At 41.8% G+C, this 15,664-nt stretch overlaps 3 protein-coding genes across 3 annotated transcripts; 2 read left to right on the top strand and 1 right to left on the bottom strand.

The window, feature by feature from the left end:
• The first annotated feature begins 504 nt into the window (after nt 1–504).
• Nucleotides 505–3,897, top strand: klhl41a (kelch-like family member 41a). Its single transcript, XM_068704322.1, has 6 exons — nt 505–1,643; nt 1,740–1,897; nt 2,003–2,110; nt 2,209–2,394; nt 3,265–3,411; nt 3,543–3,897. The coding sequence occupies exons 1-6, from the start codon at nt 558–560 to the stop codon at nt 3,652–3,654; spliced, it is 1,797 nt and encodes a 598-aa protein (XP_068560423.1). The 5' UTR covers nt 505–557; the 3' UTR covers nt 3,655–3,897.
• Nucleotides 3,898–4,261: 364 nt separating this feature from the next.
• fastkd1 (FAST kinase domains 1) lies at nt 4,262–9,801 on the bottom strand. The gene is made up of 15 exons (XM_068704321.1): nt 9,489–9,801; nt 8,835–9,349; nt 8,671–8,739; nt 8,197–8,322; nt 7,709–8,107; nt 7,496–7,606; nt 6,804–6,935; nt 6,231–6,717; nt 5,957–6,071; nt 5,747–5,875; nt 5,483–5,614; nt 5,280–5,393; nt 4,904–5,048; nt 4,689–4,803; nt 4,262–4,604 (listed from the first exon to the last, which is right to left on the bottom strand). Exons 2-15 carry the CDS (start codon nt 9,179–9,181, stop codon nt 4,509–4,511), a joined length of 2,517 nt encoding a protein of 838 aa, XP_068560422.1. The 5' UTR covers nt 9,182–9,349; nt 9,489–9,801; the 3' UTR covers nt 4,262–4,508.
• A 335-nt stretch (nt 9,802–10,136) lies between these two features.
• Nucleotides 10,137–15,570, top strand: ppig (peptidylprolyl isomerase G (cyclophilin G)). Its single transcript, XM_068704323.1, has 13 exons — nt 10,137–10,245; nt 10,677–10,760; nt 11,055–11,129; nt 11,229–11,336; nt 11,553–11,597; nt 11,686–11,773; nt 11,880–11,909; nt 12,024–12,163; nt 12,255–12,435; nt 12,520–12,705; nt 13,381–13,471; nt 13,690–13,829; nt 13,966–15,570. The coding sequence occupies exons 2-13, from the start codon at nt 10,700–10,702 to the stop codon at nt 14,948–14,950; spliced, it is 2,130 nt and encodes a 709-aa protein (XP_068560424.1). The 5' UTR covers nt 10,137–10,245; nt 10,677–10,699; the 3' UTR covers nt 14,951–15,570.
• The last annotated feature ends 94 nt before the right edge of the window (nt 15,571–15,664 follow it).

Here is a 15,664-nt window from a genome sequence, read left to right on the forward strand (position 1 = left end):
ACCTCCTTCTGGTAGCAGCTGTTCACTGACCCTGTCTTCTTGTTAGATAACTCCCTTGTGGATGTGTCACGAACAAATACTGATCACTGGAGCGAACTGGTCATTACTATCAGTGAACCGTGACTCACTCCACATGTAGATGTCTCCAGAATACACAGAAGCCATATCTGTGAACACAGAGAGCTCGAACTAAACAGTCCCGCCATTAATGTGTTAATGTGTTTTGCTGTGTTTCTCTAAAATTATATATTTTACCTTAATAGATAGACAAGTGAAAATGAACTTAAAAGATCATAGGTTATTTCAGTGGCTATACAACAATGTTATTATGAATCACTAGGGTGACAAGGCTCCACAGTTGTTTTTACTCTATGACAGCTGTGTGAGCTCTCCTATTGGGCCAACTTGAATTCTTCATGGATGGGGTGGCTGGCTATATTTAGAGGAGGCACGGTTATATTAAAGTGGCTTCAGACCTGGCGGCCTATAGTTCTCTGTCTTCACCAGCCGGGACAGTCTGTCGGGAACACCTCCATCCACTTCCTGTCCTAAAAAGAATGGATCCTGAAAGCATGAGGGAAGATCTCCGTCTGTTTCAGAGCACTCTGCTGCAGGACGGACTCAAAGAGCTCCTGAATGAGAACAAGTTAATTGACTGTGTCCTAAAGGTTGGAGACAGAAGCATCCCCTGCCATCGCCTCATACTGTCCGCTTGCAGTCCTTATTTCCGGGAGCTGTACTTCTTAGAAGATGGCAAGGAAAAGGATACAATGGAGGTTGTTCTGGAGAACATGGATCCCAATGTGATGGAGGCAGTTGTAAATTACATGTACTCAGCAGAGATTGACATCAATGACAACAACGTGCAGGATATTTTGGCCGCTGCCAACCGCTTTGAGATCCCCTCGGTGTTCACGGTTTGTGTGAATTATCTCCAGAAGGGGCTGTCAAAGAAAAACTGTCTTGCCGTCTACAGGCTGGGACTGATGCTGAACAGCGCCAGACTGGCATTGGCAGCTCGAGATCACATTGCAGAACGGTTTGAGACCATAGCCAAGGACGAGGATTTCTTAGAGCTTGCTCCGCCTGAACTCTTTGCCATTATTGGAGCAGACGCACTGAATGTAGACAAAGAGGAAGTGGTGTTTGAGACTCTCATGAGGTGGATCAGAAAAGACAAAGAGAAGCGCGTGAAATCCTTAGAGGAGGCCTTTGAGTGCATACGCTTCCGTTTACTCCCAGAGAAGTACTTCAAGGAGAAGGTGGAGAAGGATGACCTCATTAAGACTGATCCTGAGCTTCTTAAAAAAATCAAAGTCATAAAAGAAGCCTTTGCGGGAAAGCTGCCCGAGAGAAAGAAGGGAGAAGATGCTGAGGAAGGAGAGGAGGGAAAGTTGCCCGGCTATCTGAATGATAAGCGCAGATATGGCATGTATGCCAAAGACATGGTCCTGATGATCAATGACACTGCTAGCGTGGCTTATGACACCCAGGAGAACGAATGTTTTCTTGCTGCAATGGCAGAGCAGATCCCCCGAAACCACGTCAGTGTGGTATCGAAGAACAACATCCTGTATGTGTTGGGAGGACTGTTTGTAGATGAAGAGAACAAGGAAAACCCTTTGCAGTGTTACTTCTACCAGGTATAAACATCACATTTACATTGCAGATGTGCTGGAAGCAATCAAAAGTATTTCCCTCTTTTGGTTTCTCAAAATAACCTGAAATGTGTCTTTCAGTTGGACAGTCTCACTGCTGAATGGTTCGCTCTGCCACCCATGCCCTCCCCCAGGTGCTTGTTTGCTGTGGGGGAATGTGAAAATCTCCTCTTTGCTGTCGCAGGAAAAGATTTACAATCCAATGAGTCTCAGGACACTGTTATGTGCTATGACACTGAGTAAGTTCAGTACACCAACCGTTTTGGATATGCTCGTTCACTAGGTTTGTCTCATTTAAAAGCTCCTATATTTACTGTTTAATACTGTCTATCTGCCCTTTTTAGAAAAATGAAGTGGTCTCAAACAAAAAAGTTGCCCATGAATATCCACGGCCACTGTGTGGTGTCTGAGAACGGGCTGGTGTACTGTATTGGAGGAAAAACGGATGACAAGTAAGATTTAAATGCCAAAACAGATCATACTATGTCAAAATATGATTTTCAAATTATATTAACCCTCGTCTGGAATCATGTTTGTCTCACCGCTAAAGTAAAGCAACCAATAAGATGTTTGCATACAACCACAAGAGAGCAGAGTGGAAGGAGGTGGCCTCCATGAAAACGCCCAGATCCATGTTCGGAGCAGTTATCCACAACAGGAAGATTGTTGTTGCTGGAGGAGTCAATGAGGAAGGCCTCACAGCTGCATGTGAAACGTATGACTTCGGAACCAACAAGTAGGTGCTATTATTATTACAGTTTATATACATATATATATATATATATATATATATATATATATATATATATATATATATACATATATATATATATATATGCCCCTCAAAGTGTTGTGCATGGCTGGTTATTATTATTTTCTGATACCAATTTTTATTTGGTTGTTCCCAATCCAAGTTTAAAAATAGATATAACTTAATCGTTTTCAAATAAGTTTCATTCAAATATTCAGAAAAATGGATGTGAATCTTTTGGTATCTCACAATCCAAATATTTTTTTATTCTTGGGGCCACAATTGATTTAAAATTGATTCTCAATGCAAAGCATACGGTTGCTAATTTCAGGATCTACTCTGATTCGCTGTGCCCTAATAAAGGCAGTCTTGAAAATTATACCCTGAAAGCAGAGTAAAGTTTGTACAAGATTATGGAGTTTTTATATTTGAATGTCACTTCAACTTATTGCAACAATGTAAACACACTACTTCTCAGTATTTGTATTATCAGTGACTTCAAAAATAACAAGTTCAAGTACAAATATATATATATATATATATATATATATATGCTGCCTGTTACAATAATACAATTTATAATTATTTATTCCTCAAAATAAAGCTCTACAATTGGTATTTTGTGTGATTTTTCAACAAATCACACAGTAATGCTTGACACTGCAGGCTACTGCCCATCAATAGCAATATGTATGTTCTTTTGTACAACTAAAACATTTTGAATTGTGGAAGTTGTGAATCAATTCAGGATTATAGAAGATACATTTCATCCCTAGATTGCTTTATTTTAAGAATATAATTTTTCGGGATCCCGAAGCATCGTATAGTAATACAGCTGCGTGCACTTTGTTGTAGGTGGTCACCCTTCACAGAGATGCCCCAGGAAAGGAGCTCGGTCAACCTGGTGAGCTGCGGAGGACAGCTGTACACTCTGGGAGGCTTTGCCATGGTGGAGAACGAGAACAAAGAGTGTGAACCCAGTGAAATGATCGACATTTGGCAGTATGTGTTACTTTTGTTGCATTATATCTATACATGTTAGGAAACCATGTCATCTTGCTCACTTTCTTGAGCTAGCTCTCCTCGTACTCCCAACAGTGTATTATAATGACATGTCTTCACTGTCTCCCCAGGTATGAAGATGACAAGAAACAGTGGACTGGTATCATCAGAGAGATGCGTTATGCAGCTGGTGCTTCCTGTGTGACCATGCGTCTGAATGCAGCCCGAATGCCCAAACTGTGACAACAGTCCAGAGACAGACAAGGCACTTTAGCTTTACTGCTGTAGGCAAAATATTATGTACATGCTCTTATTTAGTGGTTCATTGTTGTAATTTAACATTTTAATGTAACACATGTTCCCTTTGCCTGTTCTGTGAGTGGTGTAATGAAATGTATCATGGTTATATTGGCTCTTGTCGTTTGGGATTCTGATCTACTAAAAAAACATCACTTTTACTTATTAAAATGTATTATTACTGTTGAAGGATGACGTAGACATTTTTTTTTGTGAATCTGGAAATGTTCCTTATCCAGTGAATAACATTGTGTCTCTTCAGTATTAACATATCATCTCATACAGGCTCACTGTGTCTATTTTAGATTTTTTTTTTTTTTCAAGCAACACTTTTAACAGCTCATAAAATATGGACAAGCCCAGAAATATTGTGCCTATGTACACAATCATGACTAATCTAATCTTAAACATTTTAAGACAACACTTGTTGTATGAGTAAAGTAATGACCAAAGACGTGTTACTTGCTCTACAATGCTCACCAAGATGTAGCATCATATTTGCAAGCAAAGCATGCATGATAGCCAAAAATGTACATTTTCTGTTTGAGCAACACTGAAAATACCCTTTTAATGTTGGATATTCATTTCACATTTTATTTAAAATATTTATTTCAATACAAAAGCACATAATACACAATGTCACTTAACATGAATGAGGTAGATTCATGTAAGAGGAGCACTTGAGATATAGAAACATACTGTTTTCAAAACTCTGGTCAGTCTGAAAAAAAAAAAATAACTCAAAAGCGTGTCAAAGTGTCGAATGCAACATTACTTCCATTGTTCAATAAATAAGGCCTTCAAGAACAGAGCTCCCTAAATATGTTCTTCTTTAGATATTCCTTCCAGGCATCTGGTGTTGAAAGCTCCATAGAGTTCCATTCAAAGTGAGGGATCTGTAAAAGTGTCACTGACATTTAATATGATTCAGTGTAAGAGATGTACAGCAGCACATGCAATGTTAAATGACGTCTTCTCACCTGAATGACGCGGTATCCCAGGATCTCAAGGTGTCTTTTTCTCATCAGGGCTTCACCTTTCATGTGTGGAGAGTTCTTGCAGAAGGACTTTGAATCAAGAAAGTCCACAGCAACTCTGAGTGATGAGTAAAAACAGGACGTCAAACACATTTCATTTCTGAGTGGTCTACTTATTCATCCTTATTATTCACAATGTAGGTTTGGTGTGTCCCTACCGCTGAGCTCCAGGTGGCAGCACATCCCTGATGGTCTCCACTGAGCTTTTCCCCCAGTGAACCCGTCCTCTGTCTGAGATCTGCAGCGTGCTGGGCTCGCTGTACGGTAGCGGCTGCAGCTGTTTGTCCAGTGTGCATTCAAAGTCTGAACATTTTGAAAGGAAAGAATTGTCCCTGTTATTGTACCTTAAGGCTTTTATTTAGCAGTTATATATTGCGCATTATAAATTGACTTGATGCATTGCGAGTACAGGGGCTACCCTTCATACAAGCTTCTCTTTCCATCAGGCGCAAAGACTTTTTCAGAAAAGAATAGAAAAGGTGTGATAAAATATAAAATCAATGTTTAATACAGAGATTTCCCAATATTACTCACCAACAGTGTAAAAATATGGAGTGACGACTGCTACTCGGACACAGTTAATGCCTCCGAGAACTTCCCCCAGCATTTTGTGGATTTGCTGTTGCACAGGACTGACAGTTCCATTTCCTGTAAAAAAAATAATTTTGACAGTATAGATTTGTTAGAATTTTGAACACCTAAATAATAATAACTAGTTTCTTGTTGCTTCTTTTTACCTTTCTTTTGCAACTGCTGGCAGTAGCGCTCATGAAACCACGGCACCTGGAACTCAGGACACTCGAGACACACGGCGCGATTGAGCTCCATGAGGCGCAGTCTGGTCCGCATGTTGAGGGCATCGGGTAGAGCTGTAAGAGCAGAGGACAACAGTTACATTGGTTGTGTTGAGGTGTGAAGTGCTTACATCTCAAGGTGAATATTTTTGCCATTGATGCATACAAAACAATTATGTTTCGAACAGAAGCAAAGTGGAGACATACTTTCTAATTGGGCATCCAGCTTTCCCAGAAAGTCTATGCTGAAGATCTCTCTGACGAGTTCCTCTGGGAAACAGTCGGCCACAGACAAAGTGTACGCCAGGAGAACTAGCAGATGTGGGTCAAAGGAGCCTACAAACACAAAGACGGGTGTTAGTGTAAGCTTGAAATTAAATAAAAAAGTAAACAAATGCAAAAAACTGATTGACTTACTGATATGAGGAATGAAGCGTTGAATGCAAACATCATACAACTCGTCTGCTTGTACTGGATCATAATTCAGGACAGAGAACGGTAGCAGGGTGGCATATATTGCAGAGTGGTGAATCTGGAAAATGACAGAAAAAGTACAGTTCATATGTTTTTTATATATATACATATATACATATATATATATATATATATATATATACATATATATATACATATATATATGTATATATGTATTTACTGCAGACTTAACATATCACGATGTCTCCTAGGGCACCTTGTTGATGTCTTTAATAGCCACGCTGGAGATGCGGTCCATCAGGGGAGGGCAGAGGTGATTTATTCGGGTTAAGAAGAGGGCCAACTCAGGCACATTGGTCCAGTTTATTTGCTCCCTCATCCTCTTCAGCGTGACCATCGTCTCTTCCAGCAGCATCTCCTCAAACCACTCTCCCGAGATGTACTTGAGCTCCTCCAGCACCAAGTCCAGCCGGTCGGCCGTTTGCAGCCTCTCGTGCCCGCAGCGGTTCAGGGTCTGCAGCAGACGGACGTACTTGCTGGGGGTGTTGTGGCGGTAGGAGGGATCGTTGCGCACCCACTTGGCAACGGCATGAGAAATGGTGTTGAGGTCGTTGAGGTTGCACTGGGTCACCACCGCATCCACACGTGAGATCACGCCCTCGTCAAGCCGCGGGCTGGGCAGCATGGACAGAACACGGGTCAGCATGGTCACTTCGTACGGGTAGACGCTGAGCTGCAGAAAGCTGCAAGATAAAAGTGTAATCGGTCTACATTTGATTCAATCAGAGAGTGAAGCAGAATGTCCTCCTTAGCTTAAATAAACACTTACTTGACTAAAATTTTTCGTAGTTTAGTGAAGAGTTCGGGGTTCTGGTATTGCATCAGAAAAAGGGCTTGCGTGATTCTGGCCACCTCCACCGGCTTGTAGACATGAAGATTCCTTTGGATCACTGATGCAATTCTGTAAAGTAAGTTAGTAATAAATACATTTAAATTATATTTCTATACATCGGTGGGGAGTTGTCTTTTCACATAAACACATAAAATACACACCACTATTATCCCTAAGGATCCCAGTAATTCGATTTTTTTTTATTGCAAACAAGAAGAGTGGGAAATTTTACAATTAAAAAATAAACTTTTTAGAGCTTTCTGATTGCCAAACTATGTAATGGAAACATTGTTTTGAAATGAACGCCCCTTGTGGTGAGAAACTGCTGTTTCCAAGGTTAAGAATGAGTTTTTAATTCCAACTTTTAACACAGCATGAGCGAGAGGTCATTTCAGTGCTCAAAAAAATTGAATTTGAACATCTATTTCATGAAACGGCGTCTGCCGAAGAAGATCATGTGAATAATTGATCAATCTGTTTTTTTTTCATTCCTGAACTGAAATGTGTCATTACTTTTCAGCTGAAATATTTGGCAATAATGATATATCTGCAATAAGTTGATATTGGCAGATATATTGGCTCAGCTTCTTTAGCTATGAAGTTGTTGTATGGCAGAGATATGAACTCACTTGTTCAATAAGCTAAGATTCCTGCTCTGAGTCTCTTCTAGAGCTTCGGCTACTGCCAGAGCCTGATGTGCACTGAGCTCGTCCGCCAACAAGAGGGCAGTGTTTTCCAGCCTGAGAGGGATGAAACCACATAAGAGACATGAGAAACTCAAGAACTGCTGTCAAGGGTAAAGATTTCCACTTATGGATCACGCCAGTGATAAAGATACGAACCCATCTTTGATCTCCTGATTGGCCATCGGCGCCAAAGCGACAAAAAGTTTGGTAAAGGAGAACGGATCGGTGCTTGAATCAATCAGCTCTGTCAGTCGTTGTTTGACGGCCAGCCTGAAGTCACAGTTGTTGAACTGCAGGGACTGATACAGCCCCATGATGATGCTGATATTTTCTGCGTCCAGTCTGGGAAGGTTGCTCAAGATGATCCTGTTGCACTTCTCCAGCAGAGGCCGGTAACTGTGCTTGATGTTGCGCAGGAATTGCACCACTCTGCGCGGGTTGTTATAATTTGAGGGATCCATGGTTTCTAGGAGATGGTCTGCCCTGCTAATGAGGGCGTCCCGAAGCCGGGGAGACACCAGGGACGACACGCTAATCATCAGCGTAGTTAGGATCCTGGGAAAGACAAACAGAGTGTCAATACACAATATGAGCTACTTGAGTTTGATTAAATGTGTTATTTGATCCTTTGTCTCCTGACCAACCTGGCATCATCAATGGAAGACAACCTCTGATCCACAATACTGGTGATGTGGCCCATTAGAGGACTGTGTTGAAGGTGCTGATCACTCAAACAGATGGAGAACTTGGATAGTGATGCCAGTGGAAATCTGCAAAAATCCACATTGGTGTAACATCTCATTAGTGCTGAATCAGACAATTAATCCAACAATTTTGCTAGCAATTCATCTCTTTTGTAACTAATAAAGAAAAAAATGCCAAACGTGCTGGTTTCAGCTGCTCTATTTTATATGATTGTATATTTTATATCTGGGTTAAGGATTGTTGGTTGGAACAAGAAAGATTTTTTTTCAATTTTCCACTATTTTTAGGCATTTTACAGACTTTGCTATTACTTGATTAATAGAACAAATATTTAGCATGTCATTAAATAATTAAAATGATAGTTGCATCCTTACAAATCCCATCAGCTATAAAACAATGTAATGCAATCATACCTGTCTATTCTGAGCCATGCTTCTGAAACCAACTGCTGAACAAGGGAGTCATGTTGATCCACATTCAACCTAAATGATGGACAATAATACAGCATGTTATAATCACTATATTATGACATCAAAACATAACACTTGAACGTGGTTGTGTCTATATCTTAATGCACCTGAGGAAACTGTAAAGCATGTCGACCAACATTAAATCGTCCATCAGAGCAATTTTGTTCTCCGCCAAAACCCGGAGAGTCAAGAACTGCGGGTGGCTCTTGATGAGCTCCACGGTCCTGAGCATTTGCGGCTTCTCTTTCTGAAAGTGCCACAGCATCCCAACAGCCTTGCTGACATGGTCCACCGTGAGCTTGGCTTTGTTCTTGCCCACCACGTCAAACACCTGGTCCTCAGCCGAGCAAACCCGCAGCTGCTCCAGAACCTGGTCTCGGTTCACTGGCCCCCCATGGAGGAGCCTCCGAAGGAAGGAATTCACGCAGCGGACCCGAAACATCACCGCAGACATCGGCTCAAATTTAAGTATGCACTGGGGTCTTCATTGCACCAACACAGTGCGCACTGTGCAGCTCAATATCAAAAACCAACAGGTAACCTCAGCCAGCTGAGATCACACCCACGAAACTACAGATTGGAGGCAGGATGTGTTCGGGGCTCCTTCAGGGACCTGTGTCAACTGAAGACAAAAACACACACACAAGAAACCCATTACGCCATTTAAAGAAATATCAACAATGTCTTAAATTATGTTGCAAGTTACATCGTATGCACAACACTTGCATGACAGTTAGGTGAGCTCAGTGTGACATGCTGACCTCGGGTTCAGAGGGTTTCATCTCGCAGACAGCCGCATCCAGATACTTGTGTAACTTTCCTTTAATGTAACGTTGAGTAACGGTGTGGTGAGCTACCAGTATAGCTACGTACAGTTTGCTAACGCGGTATTCACGTGCATGGAGAAAAGATCACATAAAACTGCTGACAACGCCAGATTACCCCAAGTCGCTGGATTCTAAGATATATGTCTTTAATTATAGAGAATCAAACAGTATATATTAAACACAAAATGCAATACGACATTAAAATCACTCATTCAAAGTCAGCATCAGGTCAGCATGGGTGCTACAATGTTTCACTTCCGTAGCTAGTGACGTCGCGGTGAAGGTTTAAAAAACCCTGGATTTTGTCTTTCAGGCAGCAGTCAACCAGTTGCCCTGTGGAGTCCGTGTATGTTTTGATAGTTTATTTGATCAAACGAAAATACAGGAATAAGTGTCACGTGGTATTCCTGTATTTTCGATTAAACGATAAAGCAAACTATCCAAACGCACACGGACTTGATGACCAACAGCCTGTGAGAAAGTTGCACCTGACGGGTCAGATCAGGGCAAAACATTCCACCATCTTACAGTTACGTGCCCGGCTGCGTTCACTGGCGCACGACTCTTGAAATACATTGACGTCCGTGTCGCGCCATCTTTAGAAAACAGTGAACCCAATACTGAATGAAAGTTAATTTTCGTCGTTTGTGAGAGCAGCTCGCCGTATGGAGTGATACCGTTTTGTTTCCAGGTGATGATATGTCGCACTAGCCACGTCTTGGTGATATATGTGTGTCGTTAATGTGTCGAAATTGCACGATATACGTCAAGTACAAGAATCCCTCTGCATGTCGCCTGGCTGAGGCTAGTTGAACGTGCTAATGCTAATACCAGGCCTACCGTTATTGTGACCGTGTGTTTGTGTGTGCGTGTGTGTCTACTGCTAACATTAGCCTACGTTAGCTTAGCTGTGTTTATAACCCATCTGCCGTGGTAGCAGTGTCGGAGACGTTCATATTTGATATCTTGTAAGAATAATTTACAGCTCAATGATTTGTTTGCATGTAAAGGGTTTTTTATTAGCATGTAAAGAGGTCGTTCAGCTCCTCAGACCCTATAGGTGTGCAGGATTGTGGGTAACTCTAAGCTAAAGTGTCACTTCTCTGTGTTTCTCACCTTCAGGTGTTTGATCAGTAGACGTGATCATGGGGATAAAGGTTCAGCGCACTCGGTGCTTTCTTGACATTGGCATCAGTAATGTGCTCGGTAAGACATCTCCATTTATACATCCTGATGCCTTCACTCAGTTGATCCAGTTTGGGGGAGGAAACATGTTTTAAAGAGGTGTTTATTTAACTGTATGGCTCATTTGATGGGGATGTAGTTTGTGCTACTGTTGAGTTGTACAGTACACAAATGTTTTTCTAATATTTAGTCTACCATCATTGATATAAAGGGTTTCAGACTGCATTAGTATTAGCTAGATGTACCAAATAAACTGACCACTAAAGGTCATTTCTCACCATGATAAAGAAAACTAACAATGCTCTTTCCTCACAGTCGGCAGAGTTGTGGTTGAATTGTTTTCAGACATCTGTCCCAAAACATGTGAAAACTTCAGATGCCTTTGCACAGGTAAATAATGAAATGTATCCACACTAAAAAATGCCAGAAAACGTTTTACTTTCTTGCACATTTCTTGTAATGTTGATAACTGACTGTGGTTTCATTTAGGTGAAAAAGGTGTTGGCAAAGGAACTATGAAGCCCCTGCACTACAAAGGGTGTCTCTTCCATCGAGTTGTGAAAGACTTCATGATTCAAGGAGGAGACTTCAGCGAAGGTGAGTTAATACAGTTTGAATGTAAAGATGTGAATGGTGCAATGACTGCAAGTCTCTCTGTTGGTAGCATCACAGGGCTCTAAGTGTTTTACCTGCTACACACCCATGGGATCACGTCAGCGCCTAAAGAACGCATCAACCTGACTGAATCTATTTGAATAACCAGCAATCGGCACAAGTTTTATAACTTTATGTTTTATTCCTGCTCTCACATAGGAAATGGAAAAGGAGGAGAATCCATCTATGGAGGCTTTTTTGAAGGTAAAGAGGCCACTATCAGAGCTGTCAGTTGTTATCCAGACCGACGTTGGCTTCAAGATGGCAGTTCACTCTTCTCCTTTTCCCCCAGATGAAAGCTTCGCTGTTAAACACAACAAGGACTACCTGCTGTCTATGGCCAATAGGGGCAAAGATACAAATGGATCACAGTTTTTCATGTAAGCACTATTCCTATGTATTATTGATGCATTGTTAGTTCGTTCTGTCCTAGGCCTTAAAAATATTTGACCTTTTTTTCTTGATCGGCCTGCTGCACCACTTCAGAACAACAAAACCATCACCACATCTCGATGGGTAAGTGCTGCTTAATTGGTCTGAAACTCTGATTGATTGCATCCTGCACGATACACATGGTATGTTTCACTTAGATCAACATAGCTGATGCTCAACACCACTGTGTTTCCTCAGTGTCCATGTGGTTTTTGGTCATGTGATTTCTGGCCAAGAGGTTGTTCAAACCATGGAAAACCAGAAAACGGATCCCAATAGCAGACCGTATGCTGACGTGAAAGTCTTGAACTGTGGAGAGCTCATTCCTAAATCTAAAGGTTTGTTTGTGTGACGCATTTTCAGCACTTCCAAAATACATTTTAGATTTTAATGAAGCAACGCTTCTAACAGATTCTTGAATGTTTGCAGCAAAGAAAGATGAAAAAAAGAAAGAGCGAGCCTCTTCCAGTTCCAGCAGTAGCTCCAGCGACTCTGAGAGCTCATCACAGTCCTCCTCTGATTCTGAGGAGTCGGAGAAGGAATCAAAGAAGAGGAAAAAGAAGGCAAAGAAGCTAAAGAAGAAACAGAAGAAGAAGAAGGAAAAGAAAAGGTACCTGATTTATTTCTCACATTTTCACTTTCTGCAGTGTACAGTACACTAGTGTCTTTATTCTGAGATGCAATGCTTTCCCAGGTCAGAGGCTGAAAGTGCTGAAGAGAAGGAACAAGAAGAGTTGGTTACATCTACTGTGCGTCCTGAAGAAATTCCACCCATCCCAGAGAATCGCTTCCTCATGAGGAGGAGTCCCCAGGTGGTCCAGAAGCCAAAAGAGGAGGCTGAAAAGGCTCAGCCGAATAAAGAGGAAAGGCCCAGAGAGAGGTAAGAGCATTTTCATATTAGGTATGATGCAAATGACCCCCCCCCCATCGCTCAGCTTTCAAATTATAGTTGTTGTTCTGTTCCCGAGTACGCTGCCGTCATATTTGTTCATGTTGCTACAGTTGCCTTCTAGACACAACCACAGTGAAGCTACCCCATTTCTGGTGTAAAATATATATTCCATCTCAAATCCAATTCTGCTCAATAATTCATCAGCGCTGTCTCACCACCACATCCCGACGCTCATCTCCTCCTCAAGGAGAGGGCGGTACTGCACTGACGCTCATGATTAGCTGTGGAGCGCACCGCAGCTGATCATCGTCCTTTGTAGAAGTCCAAGATAACATCAAATGGCTATATTAGATAACTGCAGAACAGAGCATCAGTAGCTTTCTGTAGAATACTTTGATATTTTGCGTATGTCACCAAGGACGATTTTAGTTTTTGTGGGCAAAAATGCTGAACACACTGTTCTGTCAGGTGTGCCTGAGCATGCAGAGCACACTAGAGAGCGTGCTTATTACACACATATCACTTCTCATATTTCCCACCAGGTGTCATGAGAACATTTGGATGCTAATGTTAACTTGCTACTTAACCGCTCATGCTCATTGGTGGACTGACCGGTCCAAAGTGTCATGCCTTGCTTTATTTCCTGTCCCTCCCTCTCTCTAGTGCTGGCACGACGTATAATTCTCAGTCATCGTATCATAGAAGACTGGTGATGACGCGATCCGGGAGGAAGATAAAAGGCAGGGGTCCAAGGGTAGGTGCACTTCAATGAGAAGAGCTCAACTAACATCTACTTTCTCACAATTTATATTATGACTAATGAGATTGGAATATGTCTCGTTGCTTTTATAAGGCAGTAACACAATTTATATAAACAAAAATTGCAGTTTTGTAAGATTCCTGTCTTGACCCGTGTAAGTTCCAGTCTGTTTAGAAAGTGATTTGTCGTTTTTTTTTTTTTTTTTCAACCAGCGCTATCGGACTCCTTCACGCTCTCGTTCAAGGTCCAGAGATCGTTTTCGGCGCAGTGAAACCCCCCCACACTGGCGTCAGGAGCTGCAGCGTCAGAGGATGAGGGCCGTCACCGGAGAACGCTGGATTAAGGGTGACAAGTAAGATAACCTCACTTTGACATATTAAAGAGTATGTAAAAGTACAGATATTGGCAGGACATTATTGAACGCTGTTGTGTAGTTCCATAGTGTTGCCTGATGATCTGCGGTTGACATTTACGCTGCACTTTAACAGAGGGGACATGAATGAGGCCAAGGACGAGGCCGCTAAAGCTCCAAGAAGAGAGAGGCGAACCTCGGGCACAAAGCACGAACACACAGCTGAGGGTAAAAAAGACAAGAAAACTCGGTCACATAGATCCAAAAGCAAAGAGGAGGACACTGTTGAGAAGCAGAGCAAACACAAGGCTAAGAAAAGAGATAAATCTCAAAGCCGCAGCAAGAGCAGAGACAAGAGTAGGAGGTCAAAAAGCAGAGAGAAGAGTCACAAGCACAAAGGTGATGAGAGAAAAGGACGCTCAAAGAGCAAAGACAAAAGTGATAATAAGAAAGAAAAGGAGTCAGAGTCTGATCACAGTAAAGATAGAAATAAGGGCCATGACTCTGACAAAAAGCAGAAAGAGGACACCAAAGGAAGAAATGGTGAGAGGACAAAGTCACAAAGTAAGGAAAAACCAACTGCAAAAGATGGCAACAGATCAAGTAGCAGGAACAGGGATAGGAGCGGAGCGGCAGGGTCCAAAGACAAAGAAGAAAAACGGGAAAAAGACCGAGAGAGGGGCAGAGAACGCAGTAGGAGTCAGGAAAAACGGCGCAACGATGAAAGGGAGAATAAGAAGCGAGGGACGTCCAGGGATAAGGAACGTAGAACAAGAAGTCCAGACAGAAATAAGTCGAGAGACTCCCACAGAGGCAGGCGCTCCAGAAGCAAGAGTAGTAAGAGAGACCACAGCAAAGACCGGTCCTCTCGCAGAAGGGAGGACAGGGAGTCTGCCAACCAGAGGAGGAGACGAAGCAGCAGCAGCTCTGACAGCGATAGAGACGAGAAAAGGAAGGGTCAGAAGAGTCCAGAATCCAAGCGGAGAGAAGCAAACCGTACCTCCAGATCCAAAGACCGAAGAAGCCCGGCCAAACCCAGACCAGATAGTACAAAGAGCAGAGACCGGAACAGCAGCAAGAGGAATAAAAGCAGCTCCAGCTCGAGCTCCGACAGCGACTGAGCCTGTGCTGATGTCCTAATTGAATAGATTTTATCCCAACTACCTATCTAGTATGCAGCATCAGAGTGGGACTTATTCACATTCCTCATTCAGTGCGTAGAATCCCACTTCATCCAAAGCTAACATGATTGTTCAAAAGTCATTTTTTAGAAACTGTTCAGAACTATGTGAATACCACTCAAACTTACAATGGCAGACTGTAGCATCATACGAGCTGTGGACTTAATTCTGCCACTGAATGGATTGTGGATTTGTCCCCCATCAAATCCATTACACTGTTTATGAGTAGCTGAAGCTACACAGCCAGTCTGAGGAAGGATTTCCTGAGTACATTTGTTTCAATGTTATTTAATGCAGGTTTTTGGGATAAAGACTCTCTAAGTTGGACAAATGTCTAATTGTCTAAAAGTTATTTTTTACAACAATCAATCTGGAAGAGAACTCTTTTAATTTCTTGCATGCTTTTTTTTTTTTTTTTGGACATCCATGACCTTGTACTGTAATCCTATTTGTTAACCGGTTTTGAGATACCTCTGGTTTGTTTTTGTTTTTTTATGGGAAAAAAATGTAGAAATCTGCTGCCGTGTAGGATGAATTAAAAGGCTCAACTTTGATTTTAATCAACTGTTTTAATATTCTTTAAATGCTTTCATAAACACAAGATACTGGAGGCCCAAATATCAATAGCATCCAAAATTACAGGAAGTTAACATT

The sequence above is a fragment of the Cebidichthys violaceus genome, unplaced genomic scaffold (genome assembly GCF_023349555.1).
Source record: "Cebidichthys violaceus isolate CVI_PGR_0920_01 unplaced genomic scaffold, fCebVio1.0.p SCAF_11, whole genome shotgun sequence".
In the NCBI taxonomy this organism is placed as follows: Eukaryota; Metazoa; Chordata; class Actinopteri; order Perciformes; family Stichaeidae; genus Cebidichthys; species Cebidichthys violaceus.

Coding starts and splice junctions, on each gene's coding strand:
- klhl41a (XM_068704322.1), top strand. CDS start 558: ATGGATCCTGAAAGCATGAGGGAAGATCTCCGTCTGTTTCAGAGCACT. Junction 2,111..2,208: donor GGAGGAAAAACGGATGACAA/GTAAGATTTAAA, acceptor TCACCGCTAAAG/TAAAGCAACCAATAAGATGT. Junction 3,412..3,542: donor GAAATGATCGACATTTGGCA/GTATGTGTTACT, acceptor CTGTCTCCCCAG/GTATGAAGATGACAAGAAAC.
- fastkd1 (XM_068704321.1), bottom strand. CDS start 9,181: ATGTCTGCGGTGATGTTTCGGGTCCGCTGCGTGAATTCCTTCCTTCGG. Junction 8,108..8,196: donor TCTTCCATTGATGATGCCAG/GTTGGTCAGGAG, acceptor TGTCTTTCCCAG/GATCCTAACTACGCTGATGA. Junction 7,607..7,708: donor AATCAGGAGATCAAAGATGG/GTTCGTATCTTT, acceptor CATCCCTCTCAG/GCTGGAAAACACTGCCCTCT.
- ppig (XM_068704323.1), top strand. CDS start 10,700: ATGGGGATAAAGGTTCAGCGCACTCGGTGCTTTCTTGACATTGGCATC. Junction 11,598..11,685: donor CTATGGAGGCTTTTTTGAAG/GTAAAGAGGCCA, acceptor CTTTTCCCCCAG/ATGAAAGCTTCGCTGTTAAA. Junction 12,706..13,380: donor GAGGAAAGGCCCAGAGAGAG/GTAAGAGCATTT, acceptor CCCTCTCTCTAG/TGCTGGCACGACGTATAATT.